The sequence below is a fragment of the Tachyglossus aculeatus genome, chromosome 2 (genome assembly GCF_015852505.1).
Source record: "Tachyglossus aculeatus isolate mTacAcu1 chromosome 2, mTacAcu1.pri, whole genome shotgun sequence".
Lineage (NCBI taxonomy): Eukaryota > Metazoa > Chordata > Mammalia > Monotremata > Tachyglossidae > Tachyglossus > Tachyglossus aculeatus.
The window spans coordinates 95,315,591-95,342,234 of NC_052067.1; the positions used below are offsets into that span (position 1 = coordinate 95,315,591).

The 26,644-nt window shown below is 51.1% G+C and overlaps 1 protein-coding gene across 1 annotated transcript in view; it reads right to left on the reverse strand.

The window, feature by feature from the left end:
• The window catches only part of HSF2 (heat shock transcription factor 2), a 54,803-nt gene that overhangs the window by 4,906 nt on the left and 23,253 nt on the right, over positions 1 to 26,644 (reverse strand). The window contains exons 3-12 of the mRNA XM_038770133.1: positions 25,806 to 25,933; positions 21,777 to 21,901; positions 18,530 to 18,605; positions 17,111 to 17,172; positions 13,509 to 13,596; positions 11,211 to 11,371; positions 9,908 to 10,150; positions 9,601 to 9,706; positions 2,198 to 2,251; positions 1,432 to 1,516 (exon numbers count right to left, since the gene is read on the reverse strand). Of these exons, the coding sequence (XP_038626061.1) occupies positions 1,432 to 1,516; positions 2,198 to 2,251; positions 9,601 to 9,706; positions 9,908 to 10,150; positions 11,211 to 11,371; positions 13,509 to 13,596; positions 17,111 to 17,172; positions 18,530 to 18,605; positions 21,777 to 21,901; positions 25,806 to 25,933 (1,128 nt within the window). The remainder of the gene's footprint in view (positions 1 to 1,431; positions 1,517 to 2,197; positions 2,252 to 9,600; positions 9,707 to 9,907; positions 10,151 to 11,210; positions 11,372 to 13,508; positions 13,597 to 17,110; positions 17,173 to 18,529; positions 18,606 to 21,776; positions 21,902 to 25,805; positions 25,934 to 26,644) is intronic.

Here is a 26,644-nt window from a genome sequence, read left to right on the forward strand (position 1 = left end):
AATAACAACAATGGTATTTGTTAAGCGCTTATCCCACACCTGTTCTACAGAAACAGAGTAGAATACTACTACTACTACTACTACTACTAACAATGGTATTTGCTAAGCGCTTATCCCACACCTGTTCTACAGAAACAGAGTAGAATACTACTACTAATAATAATAACAACAATGGTATTTGCTAAGCACTTATCCCACACCTGTTCTACAGAAACAGAATAGAATACTACTACTACTACTACTAATAACAATGGTATTTGTTAAGCGCTTATCCCACACCTGTTCTACAGAAACAGAGTAGAATACTACTACTAATAATAACAATGGTATTTGTTAAGTGCTTATTCCACACCTGTTCTACAGAAACAGAGTAGAATACTACTACTACTAATAATAATAACAATGGTATTTGTTAAGCGCTTATCCCACACCTGTTCTACAGAACCAGAGTAGAATACTACTACTACTACTAATAATAATAATGGTATTTGTTAAGCGCTTATCCCACACCTGTTCTACAGAAACAGAGTAGAATACTACTACTACTAATAATAATAACAATGGTATTTGTTAAGCGCTTATCCCACACCTGTTCTACAGAAACAGAGTAGAATACTACTACTACTACTACTAATAATAATAATAATGGTATTTGCTAAGCGCTTATCCCACACCTGTTCTACAGAAACAGAGTAGAATACTACTACTAATTATTATTGTTATTATAATAACAATAGTATTTGTTAAGCGCTTATCCCACACCTGTTCTACAGAAACAGAGTGGAATACACTCTGTTGTGCCCATGGAAAGTGTCCAGAAAACAAACAAAAAATCAGTGGATTCTGTCTCCTCTTTACCCCTGCTTTAATTAAAAAAAAAAAAAAAAAAAAACGGTAGTTGCTAGATGCTTGCTTTGTGCCAAGTCCTTTTTGTAAGCGCTAGAGTAGCTACGAGATAACACACTCCAACGCAGTCCCTGTCCCACCCGGGGCTCGATTTCTAAGGGGGCGGGAGACCTAGTGTTGAACCCCCATTTTCCGGATGAGGAAACCGAGGCCCAGAGACTTGTTCGGGGTCACACGGCGGACAAGTGGGAGAGCCAGCGTGGGAAACCAGGGCCTCTGCTCTTCCCAGGAGGCCAAACAGCTTCCTGCCACCTTACTGAACAGTTGTTCGACCTCTGTTTCTTTTGTTAATATGTTCGGTTTTGTCGTCTGTCTCCCCCTTCTAGACTGTGAGCCCGCTGTTGGGTAGGGACCGTCTCTAGATGTTGCCAACTTGGGCTTCGCAAGCGCTTAGTACAGTGCCCCGCACACAGTAAGCGCTCGATAAATACGGTTGAATGAATGAATGGCTGACGGGGCCCGCCGGGCCCTTTCTCCCCGACAGACTCGGGCTTCCAGGGCTCCCCGCCAACGTCCCGTACTCACCAGATTTGGGCTTCGAGTGCTTCGCGCCCTCGGAAGCGGGCTGCGCCCCGCTAGCCTTGGTGGCTTCCAAACCTTTGGTCTCCAACTGAAAGACAGCAAGGAGCAGAGTTTAGCCTTCCCGCCGGAGGACGGGGCTGAACTGGGAAGGAGAGATCGGACGCGCTCCGAGCGGGGGTGCGTACGAGCTTCCTGTGCCCTCCCCGAAAGGCCACGACCATTCCTTCGAGCCGCTCAACGTCGGGACCGTTAGGAGAGGAAGGAACTGCTTGAGGAAAATGAAACACCCAGAAAAGGTGAGTGTAGAAAGTCAGAGACTTGAATCCTGCCCTCCTTTAGTGTCCTGAACTTTGTAGCTTTGTAAGAGGGTGAGGGGATTGGGGGGGAGGGGATCCACAGGATCGGAATGCTTGCTAGAGCACTGTACTAAGCGCCTGTTAGAGTAAAAATCAATACAGCCGGTAGACGAGACTTGCAGTCTCCAGGAAACGCCCGAGCGGCCCAAAGCCCTGTCTCTGTAGGATACCGGCTTTCTCCTTATCCGGATCGGTTTTCCGACCCGTCCCGGGTGCTTACTGCCCCGCAAGGAAGCTGGTTTTCCCGGTTTTCCCGTGACCGCTCCAGGTTATCTGACTCCGCCACGCGGGAACCGGGAGGGAGTCCCCTCCGAGCTGAGCTCTCTCCGCGTTTTTTTTTTACGACCGCGGGCCCCGAGGGGCACGGGTGGGGGGTGGGGGGAGGAGGAGGAGGGGAAGAGAGGGGAACTTACTTTTGGGTTATTGATGTAATCTGTGGGATTCATCTGAACAGAGCTAGTGAAAAGCTGAAAGAAGCGAGATCGAGAGAGACCGTGAGTGGGAAGGAAACCAAGAGGCAAGGTTAGTCGCTCCGAAGGGTTTTCAGGCGGCGGCCGGGTGGCTTTCCGAGCCGCGGACTGGGAGCCGGTGGGGTCTGCCATCGAGCGCTTAGTCCAGTGCCTTGCCCACAGTAAGCGCTCAATAAATACGACTGAATGAACCCGAACCCCTGCCCCCGGAGACGGCGGAAGAACAGCCGGAACGGCGGAGGGGGCGTGAAATCCGCGACGAAGCAAAAGCCACTCTCAGTCGGGGACTTCCTGCCCCTTTCTATTGTGGGTAATAATAGCAGTAATAATGATGGCATTTGGTAAGCGCTATGTGCAAAACACTGTTCCAAGCGCTGGGGAGGATACAAGGTGATCAGGTTGTCCCACCTGGGGCTCACAGTCTTAATCCCCATTTTGCAGATGAGGTAACTGAAGCCCAGAGAAGTGAAGCGACTTGCCCAAAGTCACCCAGCTGACAAGTGGCGGAGCCGGGATTTGAGCCCATGACCTCTGATTCCCAAGCCCGGGCTCTTTCCACTGAGCCAAGATAATAATAGTAATAATAACAATAACAATCATAATGGTACTTGTTAAGCATCTCCTATGTGCCAAGCACTGCTCTAAGCTCTGGGGCAGATACAAGTTAATCAGGTTGGACAGAGTCCCTGTCCCACACGGGGCTCACGGTCTTAATCCCCGTTTTACAGAGGAAGGTACCTGAGGCCCAGAGAGGTGAAGTGACTTGCCCAAGGTCACACAGCTGACGTGGCGGAGCCGGGATCAGAACTCGGGTCCTTCTGCTTCCCAGGCTCGATCCACTCAGCCACGCTGCTTCCCAACGCCTAGTATGTGATCAACGGTATTATACCGAGTGCTTACCGTGTACAGAGCACTAGTAGTTGTACATGACAAGTGCTTAGCGCCTACCACGCTTATTTTGTTTTTCCCGGGAACTGTACCACGGTGGTGTCTACATCTGACCTGGGGGATGCTCCCTCCCCAGTCATTCACTCAATCGTCTTTATTGAGCGCTTACTGTGTGCAGAGCACTGGACTCATTCATTCATTCAATCGTATTTATTGAGCGCTTACGGTGTGCAGGGCACTGTACTAAGCGCTTGGGAAGTCCAAGTTGGCAACGTATAGAGACGGTCCCTACCCAACAGGGGGCTCACAGTCTAGAAGGGGGAGACAGACAGCAAAACAAAACGTATTAACAAAAGAAAGAGGTCGAACAAAGGATGACGGGGTTAGGAGCAGGGAGCGGCACGGACACCTTCCAACTTTCCAACCCCAGATGCCCAACGTCCAAGGCTTCCTACACTTCCGCCACACACGAGGGTGGCGAGACGAAATCTAAGCCTGCTGTGGGCAGGGAACGTATCTACCAACTCTGTTACAGTAGACTCTCTCAAGTGTCTAGTCCACTGCTCTGCACACAAGCAGCCCTCAAAGCGGAGCAGCACGGCCTGGTGGAAAGGACCGCGGGCCTGGATATCACAGGACCTGGGTTCTAGACCCGGCCCCGCTCAACGGCTGCTGTGTGACCTTGGACAAGGTACTTCTCTGGGCCTCGGTTCCCTCTTCTGTCAGAATAATAATAATCACGATGGCATTTGTTAAGCGCTTATAATTATATTATATTAATGCCATTTATTAAGCACTTAATATGAGCCAAGCACCGTTCTAAGCTCTGGGGAGGTTACAAGGGGAACAGGTTGTCCCACGGCCGGCCCACAGTCTTAATCCCCATTTTACAGATGGGGGAACTGAGGCACAGAGAAGTGAAGTGACTTGCCCAAAGTCACACGGCTGACAATTGGCGGAGCCGGGATTTGAACCCATGACCTCTGACTCCAAAGCCCGGGCTCTTTCCACTGGGCCCCGCTGCTTCTCTACTCTGTGCAAAGCGCTGGTCTAAGCGCTGGAGTTCATCCCACACCTGAGGTCCTTCCTACTTAGACTGTGAGCCCCGTGTGACACAGGGACCGGGTCTGACGTGATTACTGTGTACCTTCGCCAGGGCTTAGAATAATAATAATAATAATAATAATAATAATAATAATAATGGCATTTATTAAGCACTTACTATGTGCAAAGCACTGTTCTAAGCTCTGGGGAGGTTACAAGGCCATCAGGTTGTCCCACAGGGGGCTCACAGTCTTAATCCCCATTTTACAGATGAGGCACAGAGAAGCTAAGTGACTTGCCCAAAGTCACCCAGCTGACAATTGGCGAAGCCGGGATTTGAACCCATGACCTCTGACTCCAAAGCCCAGGCTCTTTCCACTGAGCCACGCTGCTTCTCTGTGCTCTGCACACAGTAAGTGCTCCATAAATACCATTGAATGAATACATACGATTGAAATACGACTGAACGAATGCCTGACGCATAGGAAGTGCTTAACGACCACTACAGTTATTAATAAATACCACTGATTGACTTTAGCTCGCTGCGGGCAGGGAATGTGTCTACCAACCCTGTTGTATTGTACTTTCCCGAGTGGTGCTCAGTACAGCAGGAAGCGCTCAATAAACGACTGACTTTACCACTCGGCAATGAAAAAATGCGCTTCAATAACTCTTCGGTTTTCTACACCGATGAGCGTTTTTCTCAATCATTTTAGACAAGTGCGTGCGGGCGTGCACCCACGTACACACAGGCATCAGTTTACCTAGCCAAACACCATCCGAACTGGCACCAGACTCCTTCCCCTTCAAATCCCGATTCTATCACGTGGCCAAATGAAAAGTTTTGCAAAACGATAAACGCGCCTAACAACTAAACGTTTAATACAGCCTGCTGGCGTGCCTACGCTGGGGCATATATTCAAAGCGGCGTGGCTCATTCATTCATTCGATCGTATTTATTGAGCGCTTACGGTGCGCAGAGCACTGTACTAAGCGCTTGGGAAGTACAAGTTGGCAACACATAGGGACGGTCCCTACCCACCAGTGGGCTCACAGTCTAGAAGGCTCAGTGGGAAGAGCCCGGGTTTGGGAGTCAGAGGCCGTGGGTTCGAATCCCGGCTCTGCCACCTGTCAGCTGGGTGACTAAGCGCTTGGGAAGTACAAGTCGGCGACAAAGAGAGACGGTCCCTACCCAACAACGGGCTCGGTCTAGAAGCGGGGAGACGGACAACAAAACGGGTGTCAAGTCATCAGAATAAATAGAATTAAAGCTAAACAATAATAATAATAATAATAAGGATGGCATTTATTAAGCGCTTACTATGTGCAAAGCACTGTACGAAGCGCTGGGGAGGTTACAAGGTAATCAGGTTGTCCCACGGGGGGGCTCACAGTCTTAAGCCCCATTTTGCAGATGAGGCCCAGAGAAGTGAAGTGACTTGCCCAGAGTCACCCAGCTGGCAAGTGGCAGGGCCGGGATTTGAACCCATGACCTCTGACTCCAAAGCCCGGGCTCTTTCCACTGAGCCACGCTGCTTCTCTAAATGCACATCAGTAACGAAATAAATGGAATAGTAAATATGTAGAAGTCAAATGAAGAGGGTAATAAACCTGTACGAACACCTCCACAGCAGAGACAAAGGGAGAGGTGAGGGAGTGGTGAGAAATGGGAAAATGGCTCCCGCGGCCCTGACTATTCCCAGAAGAGGCATCGAGGCCAAGGAACGCGGGTCAGTGGCCCGAACACTTCCTCAGCCAGTTCTGAATCCTGAATGGCCTGTGAGTAACATAATAAGCACTTAACAAACGCCATAAAAAACTGAAACAAACCCTGCCCTCCTTTGCGAAACCCCTGAAGGATCAGGAACTATTGCCCGAACAGCAGCGTGGCCTGACAAGACACAGAACGGGCTTGGGAGTCCAGAAGGATCTGGGTTCTAATCCCGGTCCCGCCACCTGTCTGCTCTGGGACTTTGGGTAAGTCATTTCACTTCTCTGTGCCTCAGTTCCCTCCCCACCACCTGTCTGCTCTGGGACCTTGGGCAAGTCATTTCACTTCTCTGTGCCTCAGTTCCCTCGTCTGTAAAATGGGGATTAAGACTGGGAGCCCCACGTGGGACCCGGGCTGTGTCCAACCTGATTAGCTTGTATCTACCCCAGGGCTCAGTATCGTGCTTGACTCACGGTAAGCGCTTAACAAATCCCACCATTATTATTATTATTATTATTATTCCGTTGCTCCCCAGCATTTTGCACAATGCTTCGCCCCGCACTTCTCTCTACTAGAGTTTTTCCCAGGAGGCCCTCACTCTTCAGCCACGATCCCGGTTGTGGGGAAAATCCAGTTTTCTCCAAGCGGCTGAGAAGAGAGAACCGGCTGGGTGGGGCAGGGGGACGCGCGGCCCCCCGACTGCACCAACCGCTTCCGCCGCTCCAAGCCCACCCACTTCTCCGTGCCTCAGTCCCCTCATCTGTAAAATGGGGATTGAGGCTGTGAGCCCCATGTGGGGCGGGGACTGTGTCCAACCTCCTCTAGACTGTAGGCTCACTGTGGGCGGGGAAAGTGTCTCTGTTTATTGTTGCCTTGTACTCTCCCCTAAGCGCTTAGTAGAGTGCTCTGTGCACAGTAAGCAATATAATAATAATGCTGGCATGTGTTAATGCTGGCATGTGTGCTGTGGCATGTGGCATGTGTGCTGGCACGTGGCAGGCTTTTAGACTGTGAGCCCACTCTTTTAGACTGTGAGCCCACTGTTGGGTAGGGACTGTCTCTATATGTTGCCAATTTGTACTTCCCAAGCGCTTAGTACAGTGCTCTGCACATAGTGAGTGCTCAATAAATACGATTGATGATTGATGATGTTAAGCGCTTATTATGTGCAAAGCACTATTCTAAGCGCTGGGGGGGGACACAATGTGATCGGGTTGCCCCACAGGGGGGGCTCACAGTCTTAATCCCCATTTTACAGATGAGGTCACTGAGGCTCAGTGAAGCAGACACGTGGCGGAGTCGGGATTAGAACCCACGACCACTGACTCCCAAGCCCGGGCTCTTTCCACCGAGCCACGCTGCTTCTCTTACTGAATGAATAAATGATTGGCTGGTATCTAATCCAGTGCTTAGTATAGTGCGTAGCAGAGAGTAAGCGCTTGATACCATTATAATAATAGTAGTAATACTTATTATTATTATTAACATTATTAATGGAAGCGATGATCAGGGCAGAAGCGCTTAGTTGGGTCATGAGGCAGTGATCCATTCGATCGAGAAGATGGTACCAAAGTCCCCCAATCAATCAATCGTATTTATTGAGCGCTTACTGTGTGCAGAGCACTGTACTGAGCGCTTGGAAAGTACAAGTTGGCAACATATAGAGACGGTCCCTACCCAACAGTGGGATTGATGAGGCCTCACGTCAAGTTGGGGCCTGGAAAAACCATACCACTATACTACTGCTACTACTACTAATAATGAGGGCATTTGTTAAGCGCTTACTATGTGCCAGGTACTGTACTAAGCGCTGGGGTAGGCACAAGTTAATCAAGTTGGACGCAGTCCCTGTCCCACATGGAGCTCACAGTCTCAATCCCCATTTTCCAGATGAGGTCACCGAGGCCCAGGAGTTGAGTGACTTACCCAAGGTCATCCCGGAAGCCGGGAAGTTTGAGTCTGATTTACTAACCCCCTGCCCCTCCCCCTGGAGTGTGTGTTTGCTTGTTTATTTTTTTACACACTGGTATGTACAATTCATAGGATATTTGTTACTCACTGACTAGGTAGAGGTTATCTGTCTACAAGACTTTCTCTAAACACTGAAATTCTCCAATGCCCTGCTATGGGAACAAGGAAGATTCAGATGCTGGTGGTATCAAATATTTCTTTCTGCATCAGATATTTAAGAGACACCTATGAGACTGTGTTGAAAATACAATTGAGACTTTTTCCTCTTGGCTGGGTCATCACAACACTATGTTAGGAAACACCTGGACAGTGTTAACAGCCATTGGAAAACGTTTTTCAGATGCTGGTGGTATCAAATATTTCTTTCTGCGTCAGATATTTAAGAGACATCTATGAGACTGTGTTGAAAATACAATTGAGACTTTTTCCTCTTGGCTGGGTCATCACAACACTATGTTAGGAAACACCTGGACAGTGTTAACAGCCATTGGAAAACGTTTTTCAGATGCTGGTGGTATCAAATATTTCTTTATGCATTAGATATTTAAGAGACATCTATGAGACTGTGTTGAAAATACAGTTGAGACTTTTTCCTCTGGGCTGGGTCATCACAACACTATGTTAGGAAACACCTGGACAGTGTTAACAGCCATTGGAAAACGTTTTTCAGATGCTGGTGGTATCAAATATTTCTTTATGCATTAGATATTTAAGAGACATCTATGAGACTGTGTTGAAAATACAGTTGAGACTTTTTCCTCTGGGCTGGGTCATCACAGCACTATGTTAGGAAACACACAGTGTTAACAGCCACTGGAAAACGTTTTTCAGATACTGGTGGTATCAGATATTTCTTTCTGCACCAGATATTTAAGAGACATCTATGAGACTGTGTTGAAAATACAACTGAGACTTTTTCCTCTGGGCTGGGTCACCACAACACTATGTTAGGAAACACACAGTGTTAACAGCCACTGGAAAACGTTTTTCAGGTGCTGGTGGTATCAGATATTTCTTTCTGCACCAGATATTTAAGAGACATCTATGAGACTGTGTTGAAAATACCATTGAGACTTTTTCCTCTGGGCTGGGTCATCACAACACTATGTTAGGAAACACCCGGACAGTGTTAACAGCCATTGGAAAACGTTTAGTACATACTTACTATTCTTTTTATTTTGTTAATGATGTGCATCTAGCTTTAATTCTGTCTGTTCTTTCAGACTGTGAGCCCAATGTTGGGTAGGGACTGTCTCTCTATGTTGCCAACTTGTACTTCCCAAGCGCTTAGTACAGTGCTCTGCACATAGTAAGCGCTCAATAAATATGATTGATTGATTGATTGATTCTGACGATTTTGATACCCGTCTACATGCTTTGTTTCGTTGTCCGTCTCCCCCTTCTAGACTGTGAGCCCGCTGTCGGGTAGGGCCAGTCTCTATACGTTGCCGACTTGTCCTTCCCAAGCGCTTAGTCCAGTGCTCTAGCACACAGTAAGCGCTCAATAAATACGACTGAACGAATGGGATGAGAAAGCAGGCCCGCGCTGTAGGCACAGAGCCACGCACCCCGGGTCCGGTGGGAGGGTGGGCGGAGGGCACTCGGACGCAACAGGAGGACATTTTAACCCGGTCATTCCCCGACTCCGGTGTTTCCTCCCCAACGGGCCCCCCGGGATCGAGCCGGGGCCGCGGCCCAGAGGGAGGGAGGGAGGGGAGGCCGAGACACCTACGTCCACCAGCAGATCCGGGTCTATGCTGAACTGCCGCCCCGAGAGCATGGCCTGGAAATCCTCCAGGCTGCAGTCGATGCTGTCCAGGTAATCCAGGAGCTCGACTCTGGAAGGGCCGGGGAGGGGAAGGAAAGGAGAAAGACCCGATGGCGCGTTCATTCCCTTCGATTAACGCCTCCCTCCCCCGCCAAACCCTCCGCTCCTGGCGGGGCGGGAGCGTGCCGGTTCCATCGCTCCCTCCCAAGTGCTCGGCACCCGGGGAGCGCTCAGTTTCCGAGGGAGGAGGCTGCGGCGCCCCGCCACTCACTTCCCCAGGAGGTTGATGTTCTCGTTGAGGATGGAGTCCATCATGGAGACGGGGTCCTCGGCGGTCAGGGCGGACGGGCCGTTCAGCCGGACGGCGCTGGACATGAGGGGGCTGCTGGCGTCGCCGGCGGGGCTCAGGGGGTCGCCGGGCGGCTCGGGGGGCTTCTCCCCGCTCTGGACCACGGGGGCGAAGTCGTCCTCGTTGTCGTCTTCCACGATGACGATGTCGGGGGAGTGGCTGCAGCTGGCCCCGCCGGGCCGGACAGAGAAGCGGCAGCGTTCAGCTGAGCCCTAGGGAACGCTGTCCCTCCCCTCTCTCTCTCTCTCCTCCAGCGCTTTTCCCCTTCCCTCACGCCGCAGGACGTGCGGCGCAAGTTGACGGGGGCCACGAAACTTTGGGGGGCTTACAGCATCCAGACTCTCCTAGGCTGAGGTCTCCCGAGGCACCGTCTTGCCAAAAAGCAAAGCCGCGTGGCCCGGTGGAAAGAGCACGCGCCCGGGAGCCAGGAGGATCTGGATTCGAATCCCCGCTCTGCCACCTGTCCGCTGGGTGGCCTCGGGCAAGTCAGAGAAGCAGCCAAGAGGCCGGGCTTTGGAGTCGGAGGTCGGGGGTTCAAATCCCGGCTCCACCAACTGTCAGCTGTGTGACCTCGGGGAAGTCACTTCTCTGGGCCTCAGTGACCTCATCTGGAAAATGGGGATGAAGCCTGTGGGACAACCTGATCACCTTGTCACCTCCCCAGCGCTCAGAACAGTGCTCTGCACAGAGTGAGCGCTGAATGATAAACGCCGTCACTTCAAAAACGGGGATTAAGACTGGGGGCCCCGTGTGGGACGGGGACTGTGCCCAGCTTGATTAGTTTCTATCTTACGCCAGCGCTTAGCGGAGTGGCCGGCACACAGAGAAGCGGCGTGGCTCGGGGGAAAGAGCCCAGGCTTGGGAGTCGGAGGTCGTGGGTTCAAATCCCGCCTCCGGCACTTGTCAGCTGTGTGACCCTGGGCAAGGCACTTAGCTTCTCTGTGTCTCAGTGACCTCATCTGTAAAATGGGGATTAAGACTGTGAGCCCCACATGGGACAACCTGATCACCTTGTATCCTTCCCAGCATTTAGAACAGTGCTTTGCACATAGTAAGCGCCTACAAAATACCAAAATTATTATTATTATTATAGTAAGTGCTTCACAGATACCATTTTTTAAAAAGTGCTTGCATTCTCATGCACAAGTGTGCGCACACACACATATACACACATGCACACAAACACCCCCACCCACCCCCCACCCCTTCCCCCAGCTCCGCTCACTTGGACTCGTCAGATCGGCCGTCCTCGGTGGTTTCGGGAGTCACCGGGGCATTCTCTTCATCTGTGATATCGTCCGCCATGTCGTCGGTGATGTCGTAAATGATGATGTCGTCGGAAATCTGCTCCCTTTGCTTTATACCCTCGGGCCTACTGTGGGAAGGCTGTAAGGAAGAGGGATCCAGTTGGCGGAGTAAATTCCGGGCCAAGGCGGGACAGCGGAGAGGGACGTTTAGCACCATTTACTTTGGCCTCTACTGACCCCCTAGCTATTCATTCATTCAATCGTATTTACTGAGCGCTTACTGTGTGCGGAGCACTGGACTAAGCGCTTGGGAAGTACAAGTCGGCAACGTCTAGAGATGGTCCCTACCCAACAGTGGGCTCACAGTCTAAAAGGGGGAGACAGACAACAAAACATATTAACAAAATAAAATAAATTGAATATGTACGAGTAAAATAAAGCAATAAATATATAAAAACATATATACATATATATCTATTATTAGCGCTCAGAACAGTACGAGTAAAATAGAGTGATAAATATGTAAAAACATATATACATATATATATATTATTATTACTGTGCAGGGCGGACAGTAAGCGCTTACAAAATGCCGTGGTTATTATTGTTGCGTTTCGCACAGGAGGAGGAGGAGGAAGGCGCGGGCGGGCAGGAGCCGGGACAGCCCTGGCCTGGGCCCCGGGCCCGGTCAATCAATCAATCGTATTTATTGAGCGCTTACTGTGTGCAGAGCACTGTACTAAGCGCTTGGGAAGTACAAATTGGCAACATATAGAGACATAAAGAGACGGTCCCAACCCAACAGTGGGCTCACAGTCCTACTACAAACTCTGTCTGTCTTCCTCATTAAACTGTACGATTAAAGGGCCTGTTTTATCTGGTGTGTTCCTCGGGCACCTAGCTCAGAGCTTGAGTAGGTGGGTGGCTAGTACAGCGCCGATCCCGGTGATTCTGAGACCAACGGGAGAGAGACGACGATCCACAGTGACTGGCTCATTAAACCAGGAGGCCTTCCCAGACTGACTCTTCCCCTCCCCACAGCACCTGTATATATGTTTGTACGTATTTATTACTCTAATTTATTTGTGCATATTCTATTTATTTTATTTTGTTAATATGTTTTGTTCTCTGTCTCCCCCTTCTACACTGTGAGCCCACTGTTGGGTAGGGACCATCTCTATATGTTGCCAACTTGGACTTCCCAAGTGCTTAGTACAGTGCTCTGCACACAGTAAGCGCTCAATAAATCCGATCGAATGAATGAATGAATGAATCAGCACATACAGAAGAACGCCACAAGCCCTGAGCTTTGCAAAACTGATGGAAAACCTACATCCTCAATCTTGCACGGTTTTCCTGGGGCACACCCCCTCATTTCCCCTGCCCCCCAGTCCAGTCCCTCCACATCTACAAACAAGATGTTGGGGTGAGGCATTCCTTTTTAACATGCCCACGAGCCTGGGCACGGCAATTCCTTTCTTTAGGCTCTACAACCCCGGCCCCCGGGAACAAGCCATCTCCTGCTAATAGCCAAGAAATCCAGACTGTGGGATTCCTCCTTGGGCTGGAGATGTCCCGTTAGGGCCCTCAGTTCCCTGGGGAACTGCAGACATTCATTCGATCGTATTTATAGAGCACTTACTGTGTGCAGAGCACTGTACTTGGGAGAGCACGAGACAATGAAACACGGACTCATTCCCTGCCCACAGTGAGCTTACAGCCTAGAGGCGGGGAGACAGACATCAATACAAATAAATACATTACAGATCTGTACTGCTGGAAGGGGGGGAAAGAACAAAGAGAGCAAGTCAGGGAGATGCGGAAGGGAGTGGGAGAAGAGGAAAGGGAGGCCCCTTGGAGGGGATGGGCCTTCAGTGAGGCTTTGAAGGCGGGGAGAATAATTGGCGGATGTGAGGAGGCAGGATGTGGGCCGGGGGTCGGCGGCGGGACAGGAGAGATGGGGGCACGGTGAGAAAGGTTAGCAGGAGAGGAGCGAAGTGTGCGGGCTGGGATGTGAAGGAGAGAAGGGAGGTGAGGTAGGAGCAGGCCGGAGGGCGAAGGGCTTTAAAGCCAAAGGTGAGGCGTTCCTGTTTGATGCGGACAAATGCCTGCAGTGCTGTCAACCCACACGATCGAATCCCACCGGACCAGGCCCACTAGGTCCCGGCTGGGAAACACGCTTTAGGCTCTTAGCTTTGTACTTGGGCCGTGCCCTCCGACCCTGGCAGAGGCTGGGGCGGGCCGGGCCAGGCTCGGGCGGCGCAACGAACCGTTACCTTGTGATGGTTGTTTTCGGCCGGTTCCTTCACGATCTGCTGGAACAGGTTGGTCTTGGGGGTGCCGTTGGTATTGAGCAGGAGAGGCCTGAAATGAGAGGGAGACCCCAGTCGGACGGCGACCCTTCCACCGCCGCCGGGTGGGCGAGTGCTTCCCTATCCACGTGCTTCACGGCCGGGCTGGCTCCCGAGGAGAACCCCAAATCCTAATCTACAAAACTACAAGTCCAAGCCCCTCTCCGTTACTCCTCTCCCAAGTTCACCGTTTTCTTAATGGTATCTGTTAAGCGCTTACTGTGTGCCAAACACGGTTCTAAGCGCTGGGGCGGACGCGAGTTAATTAGGTCGGACCCGGTCCCTGTCCCGCAGGGCGCTCACGGTCTAAGTAGGAGAGGGAGAACGGGCATTTAATCCCCGTTTTACAGCTGAGGAAACTGAGGCCCAGAAAAGCTGAGTGACTTGCCTGCGGTCACACGGCAAGCAGTTGGCAGGGCTGGGATTAGGACCCAGGTCCTTGCTCTTTTCACTGTGACCCTTCCACTTCTGACCCTTTGTTCACTCCCTCCCTCTTCAAATCCACGCCTGCAACGGAAATAACTAAGAAACTTTGTAACTTCATGCGAACAATGATAGAAAGCTTTAATTCTGTTTGTTCTGACGACTTGACACCTGTCCCCATGTTTTGTTTTGTCGTCCGTCTCCCCCTTCTAGACTGTGAGCCCACTGTTGGGTAGGGGCCGTCTCTATATGTTGCCGACTTGTACTTCCCAAGCGCTTAGTGCAGTGCTGCGCACACAGTAAGCGCTCAATCAATATGATTGAATGAATGAATAAATAGATCAAGAATAGATAGTTCTATTATAGCAGTAATTCTATTTGTTCTGATGATTTTGACACCTGTCTGCATGTTTTGTTTGGTTGTCCGTCTCCCCCTTCTAGACTGTGAGCCCATTGTTGGGTAGGGGCGCTTGTACTTCCCAAGCGCTTAGTACAGTGCTCTGCACACAGTAAGCGCTCAATAAATACAACTGAATGAATGAATGGTTAGATCAAGAATAGATAGTTCTATTATAGCTGTAATTCTATTTGTTCCGACGATTTTGACACCTGTCTACGTTTTGTTTTGTTGTCTGTCTCCCCCTTCCAGAATGTGAGCCCACTGTTGGGTAGGGACCGTCTCTATATGTTGCCGACTTGTACTTCCCAAGCGCTTAGTACAGTTCTCTGCACATAGTAAGCGCTCAATAAATATGATTGAATGAACAGATCAAGAATAGACAGTTCTATTATAGCTGTAATTCTATTTGTTCCGACGATTTTGACACTGTCCACACGTTTTGTTTTGTTGTCTGTCTCCCCCTTCTAGACTGTGAGCCCGTTGTTGGGTAGGGACCGTCTCTATCTGTTGCCGACTTGTACTTCCCAAGCGCTTAGTACAGTGCTCTGCACACAGTAAGTGCTTAATAAATATGATTGAATGAATGAATGAATCAGACCAATCAATCTATTTATTGAGTGCTTACTGTGTACAGAGCACTTGTACTAAGTGCTTGGGAGAGTAGACTATAACAGAGTTGGTAGACCACCTCTCTTCCCACACATAAAGCCCTCCTGAAATCCCATCTCCTCTAGGAAGCACTCCTTGACTGAATTCCCCATATCATTCATTAATAATAAATAATAATAATGGTATTTATTAAGCACTTACTATGTGCAAAGCACTGTTCTAAGCGCTGGGGAGGTTACAAGGTGATCAGGTTGTCCCACGTGGGGCTCACAGTCTTAATCCCTATTTTTCAGATGAGGTCACTGAGGCACAGAGAAGTTAAGTGACTTGCCCAAAGTCACACATCTGACAACTGGCGGAGCCGAAATTTGAACCCATGACCTCTGACTCCAAAGCGCATACTCTTTCCACTGAGTCACACTCCTTCTCTTGCTTCTCGCTGCTTCATTCATTCAATCGTATTTATTGAGCGCTCACTGTGTGCAGAGCACTGGACTAAGCGCTTGGGAAGTACAAGTTCAAGCAGCGTGGCTCAGTGGGAAGAGCCTGGGCTTTGGAGTCAAAGGTCATGGGTTTTATTTTGTCAGTATGTTAAGTTTTGTCTCCCCCTTTTAGACTGTGAGCCCGCTGTTGGGTAGGGACTGTCTCTATATGTTGCCAATTTGTACTTCCCAAGCGCTTAGTACAGTGCTCTGCACACAGTCAGCGCTCAATAAATACGACTGATCATGATGATGATCTTCGACCTGCTGCTTCCCTGTGGGCGGAGGCTGGAGATCCAGGGAGAGGTTGCACCCAGCCTGCCGGGCACCGGCTCTGCTTCCCTTCTTCTTCTTCCTTCCTTCAATCGTATTTACTGAGCGCTTACTGTGTGCAGAGCACTGTACTAAGTGCTTGGGAAGTACAAGTCGGCAACATACAGAGACGGTCCCTACCCAACAGTGGGCTCACAGCCTAGAAGGGGGAGACTGTGTGGGTCGCCGGGAGACCGTGAGTGGGGAGGAGCTGGGTGAGGGACAGGAGCGCGGCTACTTTTTGTGTGACTGCCCAGAGCGGCCTGACCTGGTGGCAAGAGCCCGGCTTGGGAGCCTGAGGACGTGGGTTCTAATCCCGGCTCCGCCACCCTCTCGGCTGTGTGACCCTGGGCAAGTCACTTCACCTCTCTGGGCCGCAGTTCCCTCGTCTGTAAAACGGGGACTGAGACTGTGAGCCCCCACGTGGGACAAACTCATGACCTTGTATCTTCCCCCGTGCTTAGAACAGTACATGGCACATAGTAAGCGCTTAACAAACACCATCATTGCTATTATTAGTCTCATATGGTAGTGACCCAGCCACCTCGTTACAAACCCTGCCAGGCTGGAACCCCTTGAAAGGGGGAGGAGGGGACGACTCATCAAATCTGGTGTTGTACTCTCTCACTCATTCATTCATTCAATCGTATTTAATGAGCGCTTACTATGTGCAGAGCACTGTACTAAGCGATTGGGAAGTACAGGTTGGCAACGTATAGAGACGGTCCCTACCTGACAACGGGCTCACAGTCTAGAAGGGGGAGACAGACAACAAAACAAAGCACGTGGACAGGTGTCAAGTCTTTAGAACAAATAGAAATAAAGCTAGACGCACATCATTAACAAAATAAATAGAATAGTAAATATGTACAAGTATAATAGAGTAATAAATCTGTGCAAACATATATACAGGTGCTGTGGGGGGGGGGAAGGGGAGGAGGAGAAGAAAAAGGGGGCTCATTCTGGGAAGGCCTACGCTCAGTACAGTGCTCTGCCCGCAGTAACCTCTCAATAAGCAAACTGTGACTGATTAACTTGTCAATAAATAGTGGGAGTCAGAACTCACAAGCCAAGCCTGGCCCCGGGGATGAAGGGCCAGAAGCCAGTAGAGACTGGTTATTACCGGGTCAGTAAGCTGACCACCTTTTCAGGGACAGCTGGTCAACCATTCAATTGATGGCATTTAAAACACGCTTCCTTTGTGCAGAGCACTGCACTAAGCGCTTGGGGAGACTACACCAGAGTTGAGAGGTGCGTTCTCGGCCCACAGCCGCCTTCCCGACTCCTTTCCAGACCCTTACCTTTTACGTTTTAAGCTCACCAGCTGATTATTCTGCACCAGCGTCACGATGAACTGGACAATCTAGAAAGAGAGAGGCTGCGGTCACCCACTCCGGAGAGTTCCCAAGTCCGCACCAAGGCGGAGCCCGCAAAACCCAGCGCTGGAAGGGAGGACAGAGAGGCGTCTAGAAATCCAAGAACGGCTGCCACTTGGACTGGGGCAGGGGAGAGACCGTGACTAACCTAAACGGTTCCCCCCAAAAGACCCTCTTACTAATCTTAAGGTCGTGACCCGCCTCCTAGATTTAGACAGCCGCCCACCCCATGAGGTTTGGCTTCCTTTTCATTTCAGGGGAAACTCCTCTTACCCGAGGAGCAACAGGGGTGCTTGGCCGCCCACCCCACACCCCCGACACCTGTCACCTCAAGCCCACCGAGGGTCCGGAAGAGAACCGGCCCCACGAAACACCCCCCTTCGCGGGCTCTGAAGGCATCCGGGTGGGTCACCCCCCCCCTCAGCCGGCTCTTCTCCCCAGGCTAAATAACTCCAATTCCCGGCACCGTTCCTCAGGACCCATTTTCCGGGCCTTTAATCGTTCTGCTCTGCCTTGCCGGTTCCTCTCCGGGGTCTCCGGGGCCAGGGTTCGGGGGCAGAGACCAGAAAGCCCAGCAGGCCTGAGTGGAGCAGACGCCGGCGGGGACCTGATCTGAATTTGCAAACGAGAAGAGGCAGGAGACCCCGAGACCTGGGTGGGGGGCGATTTCAGCTCCTCTCGGATGGGCTGCTATTGGGGGACACGGCTTTTTTCACAGAAGGATGCTAACGCCACCGATACGTAACCACCTTTACCAACCACTTTGCTCCTCGCTGGGCTTTCCCACCGCCGACCTCATCCTGTCCTCAGAAGATCCCCGCGCGGGGGACAGACATTATCCATACTGTACAGATGAGGAAACTGAGGCCCAGGGCGATAAAGCAACCTGCCCGAGGTCCCACAGCTACTCAGCGGCATAGCTGGGCGTACCAGCCAAACGGTATTTGAGCACTTACTCTGTACAGAGCACCGGACTAAGCCCTCGGTATCAGGAGCTGGGTCTCCCGATTTCCAGCCCCGGGATCTTCCCGTCAGACCAGCTAGCCCCCTTGGCGACGTCCTCCGGCTTGTAAAACGGACCCTGCCTCTGAACGCCAAGAAATTCACTTCTGGCCCGCTTTAACCGGGAGAGGGATCGGATCCGGTGAGTCATTTTTGGTTTCTGGGTTGGGCAAACCCACCAAGGCGTCGGCATGAGGAATTGGGGCGAAACAAGCAGGGATTTGATACCGGCCTTCCGCTCTCCTGTAGCTCCCTTTCCCTCCAGATCCCCATTTTGGGGGACAAGACAGACGATACATCCCCCCGGGGTACCCCAACCACCTCAGATGCCCAGCGGCTCACCTTCCGGATGACCTGCTGCTGCTGCGTGTGCTTGGCTCGAAGTTCGGCCACCTCCCTCCAGAGAGATTCGTTCTCCCTGGGCCACGGGGTTTCGGGGGAAGACACCATTTAAAAAGAAAGAAAAGCTAAAGAGTTAGGCTACCTGGACGGGAAACGGATGAAGGGATTTCCTTCTCCCCATTTCACAGACGAGGGGACTGAGGCCCTCGGGGGTTAGGCGACTCGGCCGGGGAGGTGGTCGCCTGACTCGCGCTCGCTCCTATGGCCCCCGCTGTTGCCGATGCTGAAGTGGGCTGTGAGCATGCAAACACTAGATTCAGGCTCTCAATTCCCTCAAGCGCCCGGAAATTTTAGGAAATGTCCATTCTTCTCCTGATTATTATTATTATTATTATTATTATTATTAGACTATTATTACATTCTCGGTGTCAAGCACCAGGGTAGGTACAAGTACGTCAGTTTAGACAAAGCCCCCATCTCAACTGGAGCTCACAGTCTAAGCGGGAGGGAGGACAGGGATTAATAATAATAATAATAATTGGCATTTATTAAGCGCTTACTATGTGCAAAGCACTGTTCTAAGCGCTGGGGAGGTTACAAGGTGATCAGGTTGCCCCACGGGGAGCTCACAGTCTTCATCCCCATTTTACATATGAGGTCACTGAGGCCCAGAGAAGTGAAGTGACTTGCCCAAGGTCACCCAGCTGACAACTGGCGGAGCCGGGATTTCAACCCATGGCCTCAGACTCCAAAGCCCGGGCTCATCCCACTGAGCCACGCTGCTTCTCGATGACTGCCTCCCCATTTTACAGATGAGGTCACTGAGGCCCAGAGAAGTGAAGGGACTTTCCTAAGGTCACCCAGCAGGCAAGTGGCGGGGCCGGGGATAGAAACCAGAACCTCTGATTCCCAGGCCCGGCTCTTTCCATTTTCGCTTTCATCATTTGCCCTTAAAATAAGGATTCCCCACTCACGGAACCCTCACGGGCAACACAGCGCTCTGCACACAGTAAGCGCTCGAGAAATACGATTGAACACGGGGGCCGCTCCCCCAAATCTGGCACCCCGCAGGAGCACCGCGTCTGTTGTATTTGACCTTGCTCTTCTTACTGCTCATCACGGATTCTTACTGTTCTCCATGCCTGCCTTTCAATCAATCAATCGTATTTATTGAGCGCTGTGTGCAGAGCACTGCACTAAGCGCTTGAGAAGTACAAGCTGCAGGTGAGACAGGCGAGGGTATCTGAATCGATGACCCCAACGCCCAGCAGAGGATCAGGCACCTAATAAGCGCTTGCTAGGTGCCACGAACCGCAATGATGATAATCAATCAATTGTATTTACTGAGCCCTTACTGTGCGCAGAGCACCACACTAAGTGCTTGCGAGAGTATAATAGAAGAGCAGAACAGAGTTCATCATCATCATCATCATCAATCGTATTTATTGAGCGCTTACTATGTGCAGAGCACTGTACTAAGCGCTTGGGAAGTACAAATTGGCAACACATAGAGACAGTCCCTACCCGACAGTGGGCTCACAGTCTAAAAGGGGGGAGTTGGTAGACCACGTCCCCTGCCTGCAGTGAGCTTATAGTAGCAGCGAAGCAGTAGAGCAGCCAAGTAGTAGAGAAGCAGTGTGGCTCAGTGGAAAGAGCCCGGGCTATGGAGTCGGAGGTCATGGGTTCAAATCCCGGCTCCGCCAACTGTCAGCTGTGTGACTTTGGGCGAGTCACTTCACTTTTCTGTGCCTCAGTTCCCTCGTCTGGAAAACGGGGATGAAGACTGTGAGCCCCCCGTGGGACAACCTGATCACCTCGTAACCTCCCCAGCACTTAGAACAGTGCTTCGCACATAGTAGGTGCTTAATAAATGCCATCATCATCATTATTATTATTATTATCATTATTAATTCCCACTCAAGAAAACAGCGTGGCCAAGTGGACAGAGCAGGAGCCTCGGGGTCAGAATAATAATAGTAATTACGGTATTTGTTACCCGCTTACTATGTGCCAAGCCCTGTTCTAAGCGCTGGGGTAGATACACGTTAACCAGGTTGGACACAGTCCCTGGCCCACATGGGGCTCGCACTCTTATCCCCTTTTTTTACAGACTAGGTAACTGAGGCACAGAGAAGTCAAGTGAGTTGCCCAGGGTCACATCATCATCATCGATCGTAATATTTATTGAGCGCTTACTGTGTGCAGAGCACTGTACTAAGCGCTTGGGAAGTACAAATTGGCAACATATAGAGACAGTCCCTACCCAACAGTGGGCTCACAGTCTAAAAGGGGGAGGTCACACAGCAGACATATGGTGGAGCCAAGATTAGAACCCACATCCTTTTTTTTTTTAATGGCATTTATTAAGCGCTTACTATGCGCAAAGCACTGTTCTAAGCGCTGGGGAGGTTACAATGTGATCAGGTTGTCCCATGGGATGGCTCAGTCTTCATCCCCATTTTCCATATGAGGTAACTGAGGCCCAGAGAAGTTAAGTGACTTGCCCAAAGTCACCCAGCTGACAAGTGGCGGAGCCACTTGGGACAACCGTGATTACCTTGCATCCCCCCCAGCGCTCAGAACAGTGCTTGGCACATAGTAAGCGCTTAACGAACACCAACATTAGTATTATTAAATACCATTTTAAGAAAGAGAAAGAAGGCTTGGGCTGCTTTTTGTGCCAGGGTGCGACAGGCCAAATCCCTCTCCGGATCTGGGATGCCGGAAACGGTGCCTTTCCCTACCCATTTTGGCTGGAAAGCTGCCTTTGTCCACCCGCGCTCGGTTTGGATACGGTGCCCTTTCACGTGGGCTGAATGCTCTATCATCATCAATCGCATTTATTGAGCGCTTACGGTGTGCAGAGCACTGTCCTAAGCGCTTGGGAAGTCCAAGTTGGCAACATATAGAGACGGTCCCTACCCAACAACGGGCTCACAGTCTAGAGGGGGGAGACAGAGAACAAAACCAAACATACTAACAGAAGTTAGTATGCTCTGGTGCAAACTTTCTTCCACGCGGGGCTTTGCATGAGTGCGACCGCTGCAATCGGCCCCAGATGGCCGCCTTAAATGAAAGCAAACAACGCGCCCCAGCCCCTTGGCTTCTCCCTCAGGTCCGCCATCCCTCCTCCCTCGTCCGGGGGACGAGCTGACCGCTCACCACTGCTAGTCCCGGCTCCGCACCATCCCCCCCCCCCCCCCGCACCCTCCGGGGTGGACGGGGGATCCCCGACTCCCCCCCTTACCTTTTCAGGGCCGACAGCCTGGACTCGATGGTCTCCTGCTTCACCTGAACCTTCTGGGCGCTGCTGATGATTTTCGATAAGTCCTCCTGGCGGATTTTGTTCTCTTCGGGTTTGGAGGAGGACACCTGCCCAACCGACGCTGACTTTTAGACTGGGAGCCCACTGTCGGGTAGGGACTGTCTCTATATGTTGCCAATTTGTACTTCCCAGGCGCTTAGTACAGTGCTCTGCACATAGTAAGCGCTCAATAAATACGACTGATGATGACGATGATGACTGTCCCGGACTGAGCCCCCTCCTTCCCCTCCCCACAGCTCCTGTATACATGTTTGTACGTATTTATTACTCTATTTTATTTATACATATTTATTCTATTTATTTTATCTCGTTAATATGTTTTGTTGTCTGTCTCCCCCTTCTAGGCTGTGAGCCCGCTGTTGGGTAGGGACCGCCTCTATATGTTGCCGACTTGGACTTACCAAGTGCTTAGTACAGTGCTCTAGCACACAGTAAGCGCTCAATAAATACGACTGACTGACTGAATGAATGAATGAATGAACACAACGGCCCCAAATGCTTGAGGAAGCCCATGCGGAAGAGCAAAGACTACTGCGGCCAGGGAGGCTCTCGGCAATCAATCAGTGGTATTTATCATCATCATCAATCGTATTTATTGAGCGCTTACTATGTGCAGAGCACTGTACTAAGCGCTTGGGAAGTACAAATTGGCAACATATAGAGACAGTCCCTACCCAACAGTGGGCTCACAGTCTAAAAGACTGTATTTATCAAACACTTACTGCGTGCAGAGCACTGTAATAATAATAATGGCATTTGTTAAGCGCTTACTATGTGCCAAGCACTGTTCTAAGCGCTGGGGAAGACACAAGGTGATCAGGTTGTCTCACGTGGGGCTCCCCCTCTTAATTCCCATTTTACAGATGAGGTAACCGAGGCCCAGAGAAGTGAAGTGACTTGCCCAAAGTCACAAAGCTGACAAGTGGCGGAGCCGGGATTTGAATCATAATAATAATAATGATAATGTTGGTGTTTATTAAGCACTGCCTATGTGCAAAGCACTGTTCTAAGCACTGGGGAGGTTACAAGGAGATCAGGTTGTCCCACGGGGGGCTCACAGTCTTAATCCCCATTTTCCAGATGAGGGAACTGAGGCCCAGAGAAATTAAGTGACTTGCCCAAACTCACCCAGCTGACTATCGGCAGAGCCGGAATTCGAACCCATGACCCCCTGACTCCAAAGCCCGTGCTCTTTCCACTGAGCCACACTGCTTCTCGGTACTAAGCACTTGGGAGAGTACAATGCAATGGAGTTAGCAGATAGGCTCCCTGCCCACAACGAGCTTACAGTCTAGAGGGGGGCTGCGGGGAATGACTCCGTCAGGGGTCCCGGGGTGGGAGAACGCGCCTAAAATGCCACAGAACAAGGGAAAAATTACCCAATTCCATGGGAAAAGGCCTCCCTCAGATACCTGCCTGTTCTTCTAGACTGTGAAGCTCGATACAGGCAGGGGGTGTGCCTGCTAATTCTGATGTACTGTACACTGCTCTGCACATAGTAATAGTGTTGGTATTTGTTAAGCGCTTACTCTGTGCAAAGCCCTGTTCTAAGCGCTGGGGGGAACGCAAGGAGATGCGGCTGTCCCATGTGGGGCCCACAGTCTTAGTCCCCGTTTTACAGATGAGGGAACTGAGGCACAGAGAAGTGAAGTGACTTGCCCAAGGTCACACAGCAGACATGTGAGCGCTCAATCAATACCGACCGGTTCCATTAGCTCACTGGCCCACAGCCAGCGGCAGAGTCGGGGCCTTTCTTTCATTCATTCAATTGTATTGATGATTGAGTGCTTACTGTGTGCAGGGCACTGTACTAAGCGCTTGGGAAGGACAAGCCAGCAACACATAGAGACGGTCCCTACCCAACAATGATTTACACGCCTCCCTTCCTTGGAGTGCCCAAACCCGCTTTCTGGGACGTTGTCTTTCAATCCCCTGCCTCGCCTGTCCCAGTCGCCTGTCAAGACCCTGCTGAGAGCTCCCCTCCTCCAGGAGGCCTTCCCAGACTGAGCCCCTTCCTTCCTCTCCCCCTCGTCCCCCTCTCCATCCCCCCATCTTACCTCCTTCCCTTCCCCACAGCACCTGTCTATATGTATATATGTTTGTACATATTTATTACTCTATTTATTTATTTATTTTACTTGTACATATCTATTCTATTTATTTTATTTTGTTAGTGTGTTTGGTTTTGTTCTCTGTCTCCCCCTTTTAGACTGTGAGCCCACTGTTGGGTAGGGACCATCTCTATGTGTTGCCAACTTGTAGTTCCCAAGCGCTTAGTACAGTGCTCTGCACACAGTAAGCGCTCAATAAATACGATTGATGATGATTTTTAAACACAGAACGCATGTGCCGGGGCAACCCTCCTTCTGAACACAGCAAGCGACCCATCAGTGTGGTACTTACTGAGCGCTCACTGTGCGCACAGCACAGTACTAAGCCCTCGGGAGAGAACGAAAAAGAAGTAGCCACGATCCCTGCCCTCAAGGTGCTGCCGGTCTCACCTACATTATTTTAAAATTATATATTGTAAATTACTTCGCATTAATGTCTGCCTCCCCCTTTAGTCTGCACGCGCGTTATGGGCAGGGAACAGGTTCTGCCAATTCTGTTGCATTGTACTTCAAGTGCTTAGTACGGTGCTCTGCAAATAATAATAATATCTACGATAATAATGATGATAGCATTTGTGAAGCGCTTACTATATGCCAAGCACGGTTCTAAGCGCTGGGGTCGGTAACAACAATAATAATAATGGCATTTATTAAGCGCTTACTGTGTGCAAAGCCCTGTTCTAAGTGCTGGGGAGGTTACAAAGTGATCAGGTTGTCCCACATGGGGCTCAGTCTTAACCCCCATTTTACAGCTGAGGTAACTGAGGCCCAGAGAAGTGAAGTGACTTGCCCAAAGTCACCCAGCTGACAATTGGTGGAGCCGGGATTTGAACCCACGACCTCTGACTCCAAAGCCCGGGCTCTTTCCACTGAGCCACGCTGCTTCTACGGGCTAATCGGGTTGGACACAGTCCCATGGGTTCAAATCCCGGCTCCGCCACTTGTCAGCTGGGTGACTTTGGGCAAGTCACTTCACTGGGCCTCAGTTCCCTCATCTGGAAAATGGGGATGAAGTCTGTGAGCCCCATGTGGGCCAACTTGATTACCCTGTGTCTACCCCAGTGCTTAGAACAGCGCTTAATAAATGCCATCATCATCATCATCCTCCCACATGGGGCCCACAGTCTTGCTCCCCATTTTAAAGACAAGGTACCCGACATCCAGAGAAGTGAAGTGATTTGCCCGAGGTCACACAGCCGACACGTGGCGGAGCCGGGATCAGAACCCAGATCCTCCTGATTTCCAGGTCTGTGCCCTGGGGAAGCAGCGTGGCTCGGTGGGAAGAGCCCGGGCTTGGGACTCAGAGGTCATCGGTTCAAATCCCGGCTCCACCGCTTGTCAGCTGGGTGACTTTGGGCAAGTCACCTCCCTTCTCTGTGCCTCGGTTAACTCATCTGTAAAAGGGGGATGAAGACTGAGAGCACGCCCCCGTGGGACAACGTGATCACCTTGTATCCTCCCCAGCGCTTACAACAGCGCTTTGCACATAGTAAGCGCTTAACAAACGTCATCATCATCATCCACTAAGCCGCACCGCACATAGTAAGTGCTCAATAAATGAGTGATTGATTGGAGCAGCGGTGGCAGTGGCCGCAGAGTGGATTCATTCATTCATTCAATCGTGTTTACTGAGCGCTTACTGGGTACTAAGCGCTTGGGAAGTACAAGCTGGCGATATATAGATGGTCCCTACCCAACAACGGGCTCACGGTCTTCAGCTGGAGCGGCGCTTTCGCCCCGACTCTCCCCACCCCGACCCCCGCCGCGGTGAAGAAGGGATGGCACCCGTGCCCCGGACGGAGGGTGAGGGGCTCCTGGGGGGTGGAGGGACCACTCTTACCTTCCTCTTAATGTTTTCCAGCAGGTCATCCTGGCCCTGCTTGAAATACGGGTGCTGAAATTCCACCGGGCCATCGCGCTCCTGCTTCACCACCCCCGAGTCCACGTGGACCACCTTGCGGAAGCCGTCTGAAAGGCAAACGCCGGGGCCGTGAACGCCGGGAAACCCCCCCATGGAATAATAATAATAAGAAGAAGAAGGATGGCATTTGTTAAGCGCTGGCGTGGATACGAGCAAATCGGGTTGGACACAGTCCCCGTCCCACCCCCGGTCTCGATCCCCATTTTACAGCCGAGGGAACTGAGGCCCCGAGAATAATAATAATAATGTTGGCATTTGTTAAGCGCTTACTACGTGCGGAGCACTGTTCTAAGCGCTGGCGGGGGACACACAAGCTGATCAAGTTGTCCCACGTGGGGCTCACAGTCTTCATTCCCATTTGACAGATGAGGGAACTGAGGCCCAGAGAAGTGGAGTGACTGGCCCGAAGTCCCACAGCTGACAAGTGGCGGAGCCGGCTTTCGAACCCGCGACCTCTGACTCCAAAGCCCGGGCTCTGAGAAGTGAGGTGGCTTGTCCAAGGTCACCCAACAGACAGGTGGCGGAGCCGGGATGGGAACCGGCGGCTCAGCGGGAAGAGCACGGGCTTGGGAGTCAGAGGTCATGGGTTCAGATCCCTGCTCCGCCAATTGTCAGCTGTGTGACTTTGGGTAAGTCACTTCACTTCTCTGGGCCTCAGTTACCTCCTCTGGAAAATGGGGATTAAGACTGTGAGCCCCCCGCGGGACAACCTGATCACCTCGTAACCTCTCCAGCGCTTAGAACAGTGCTTTGCACAT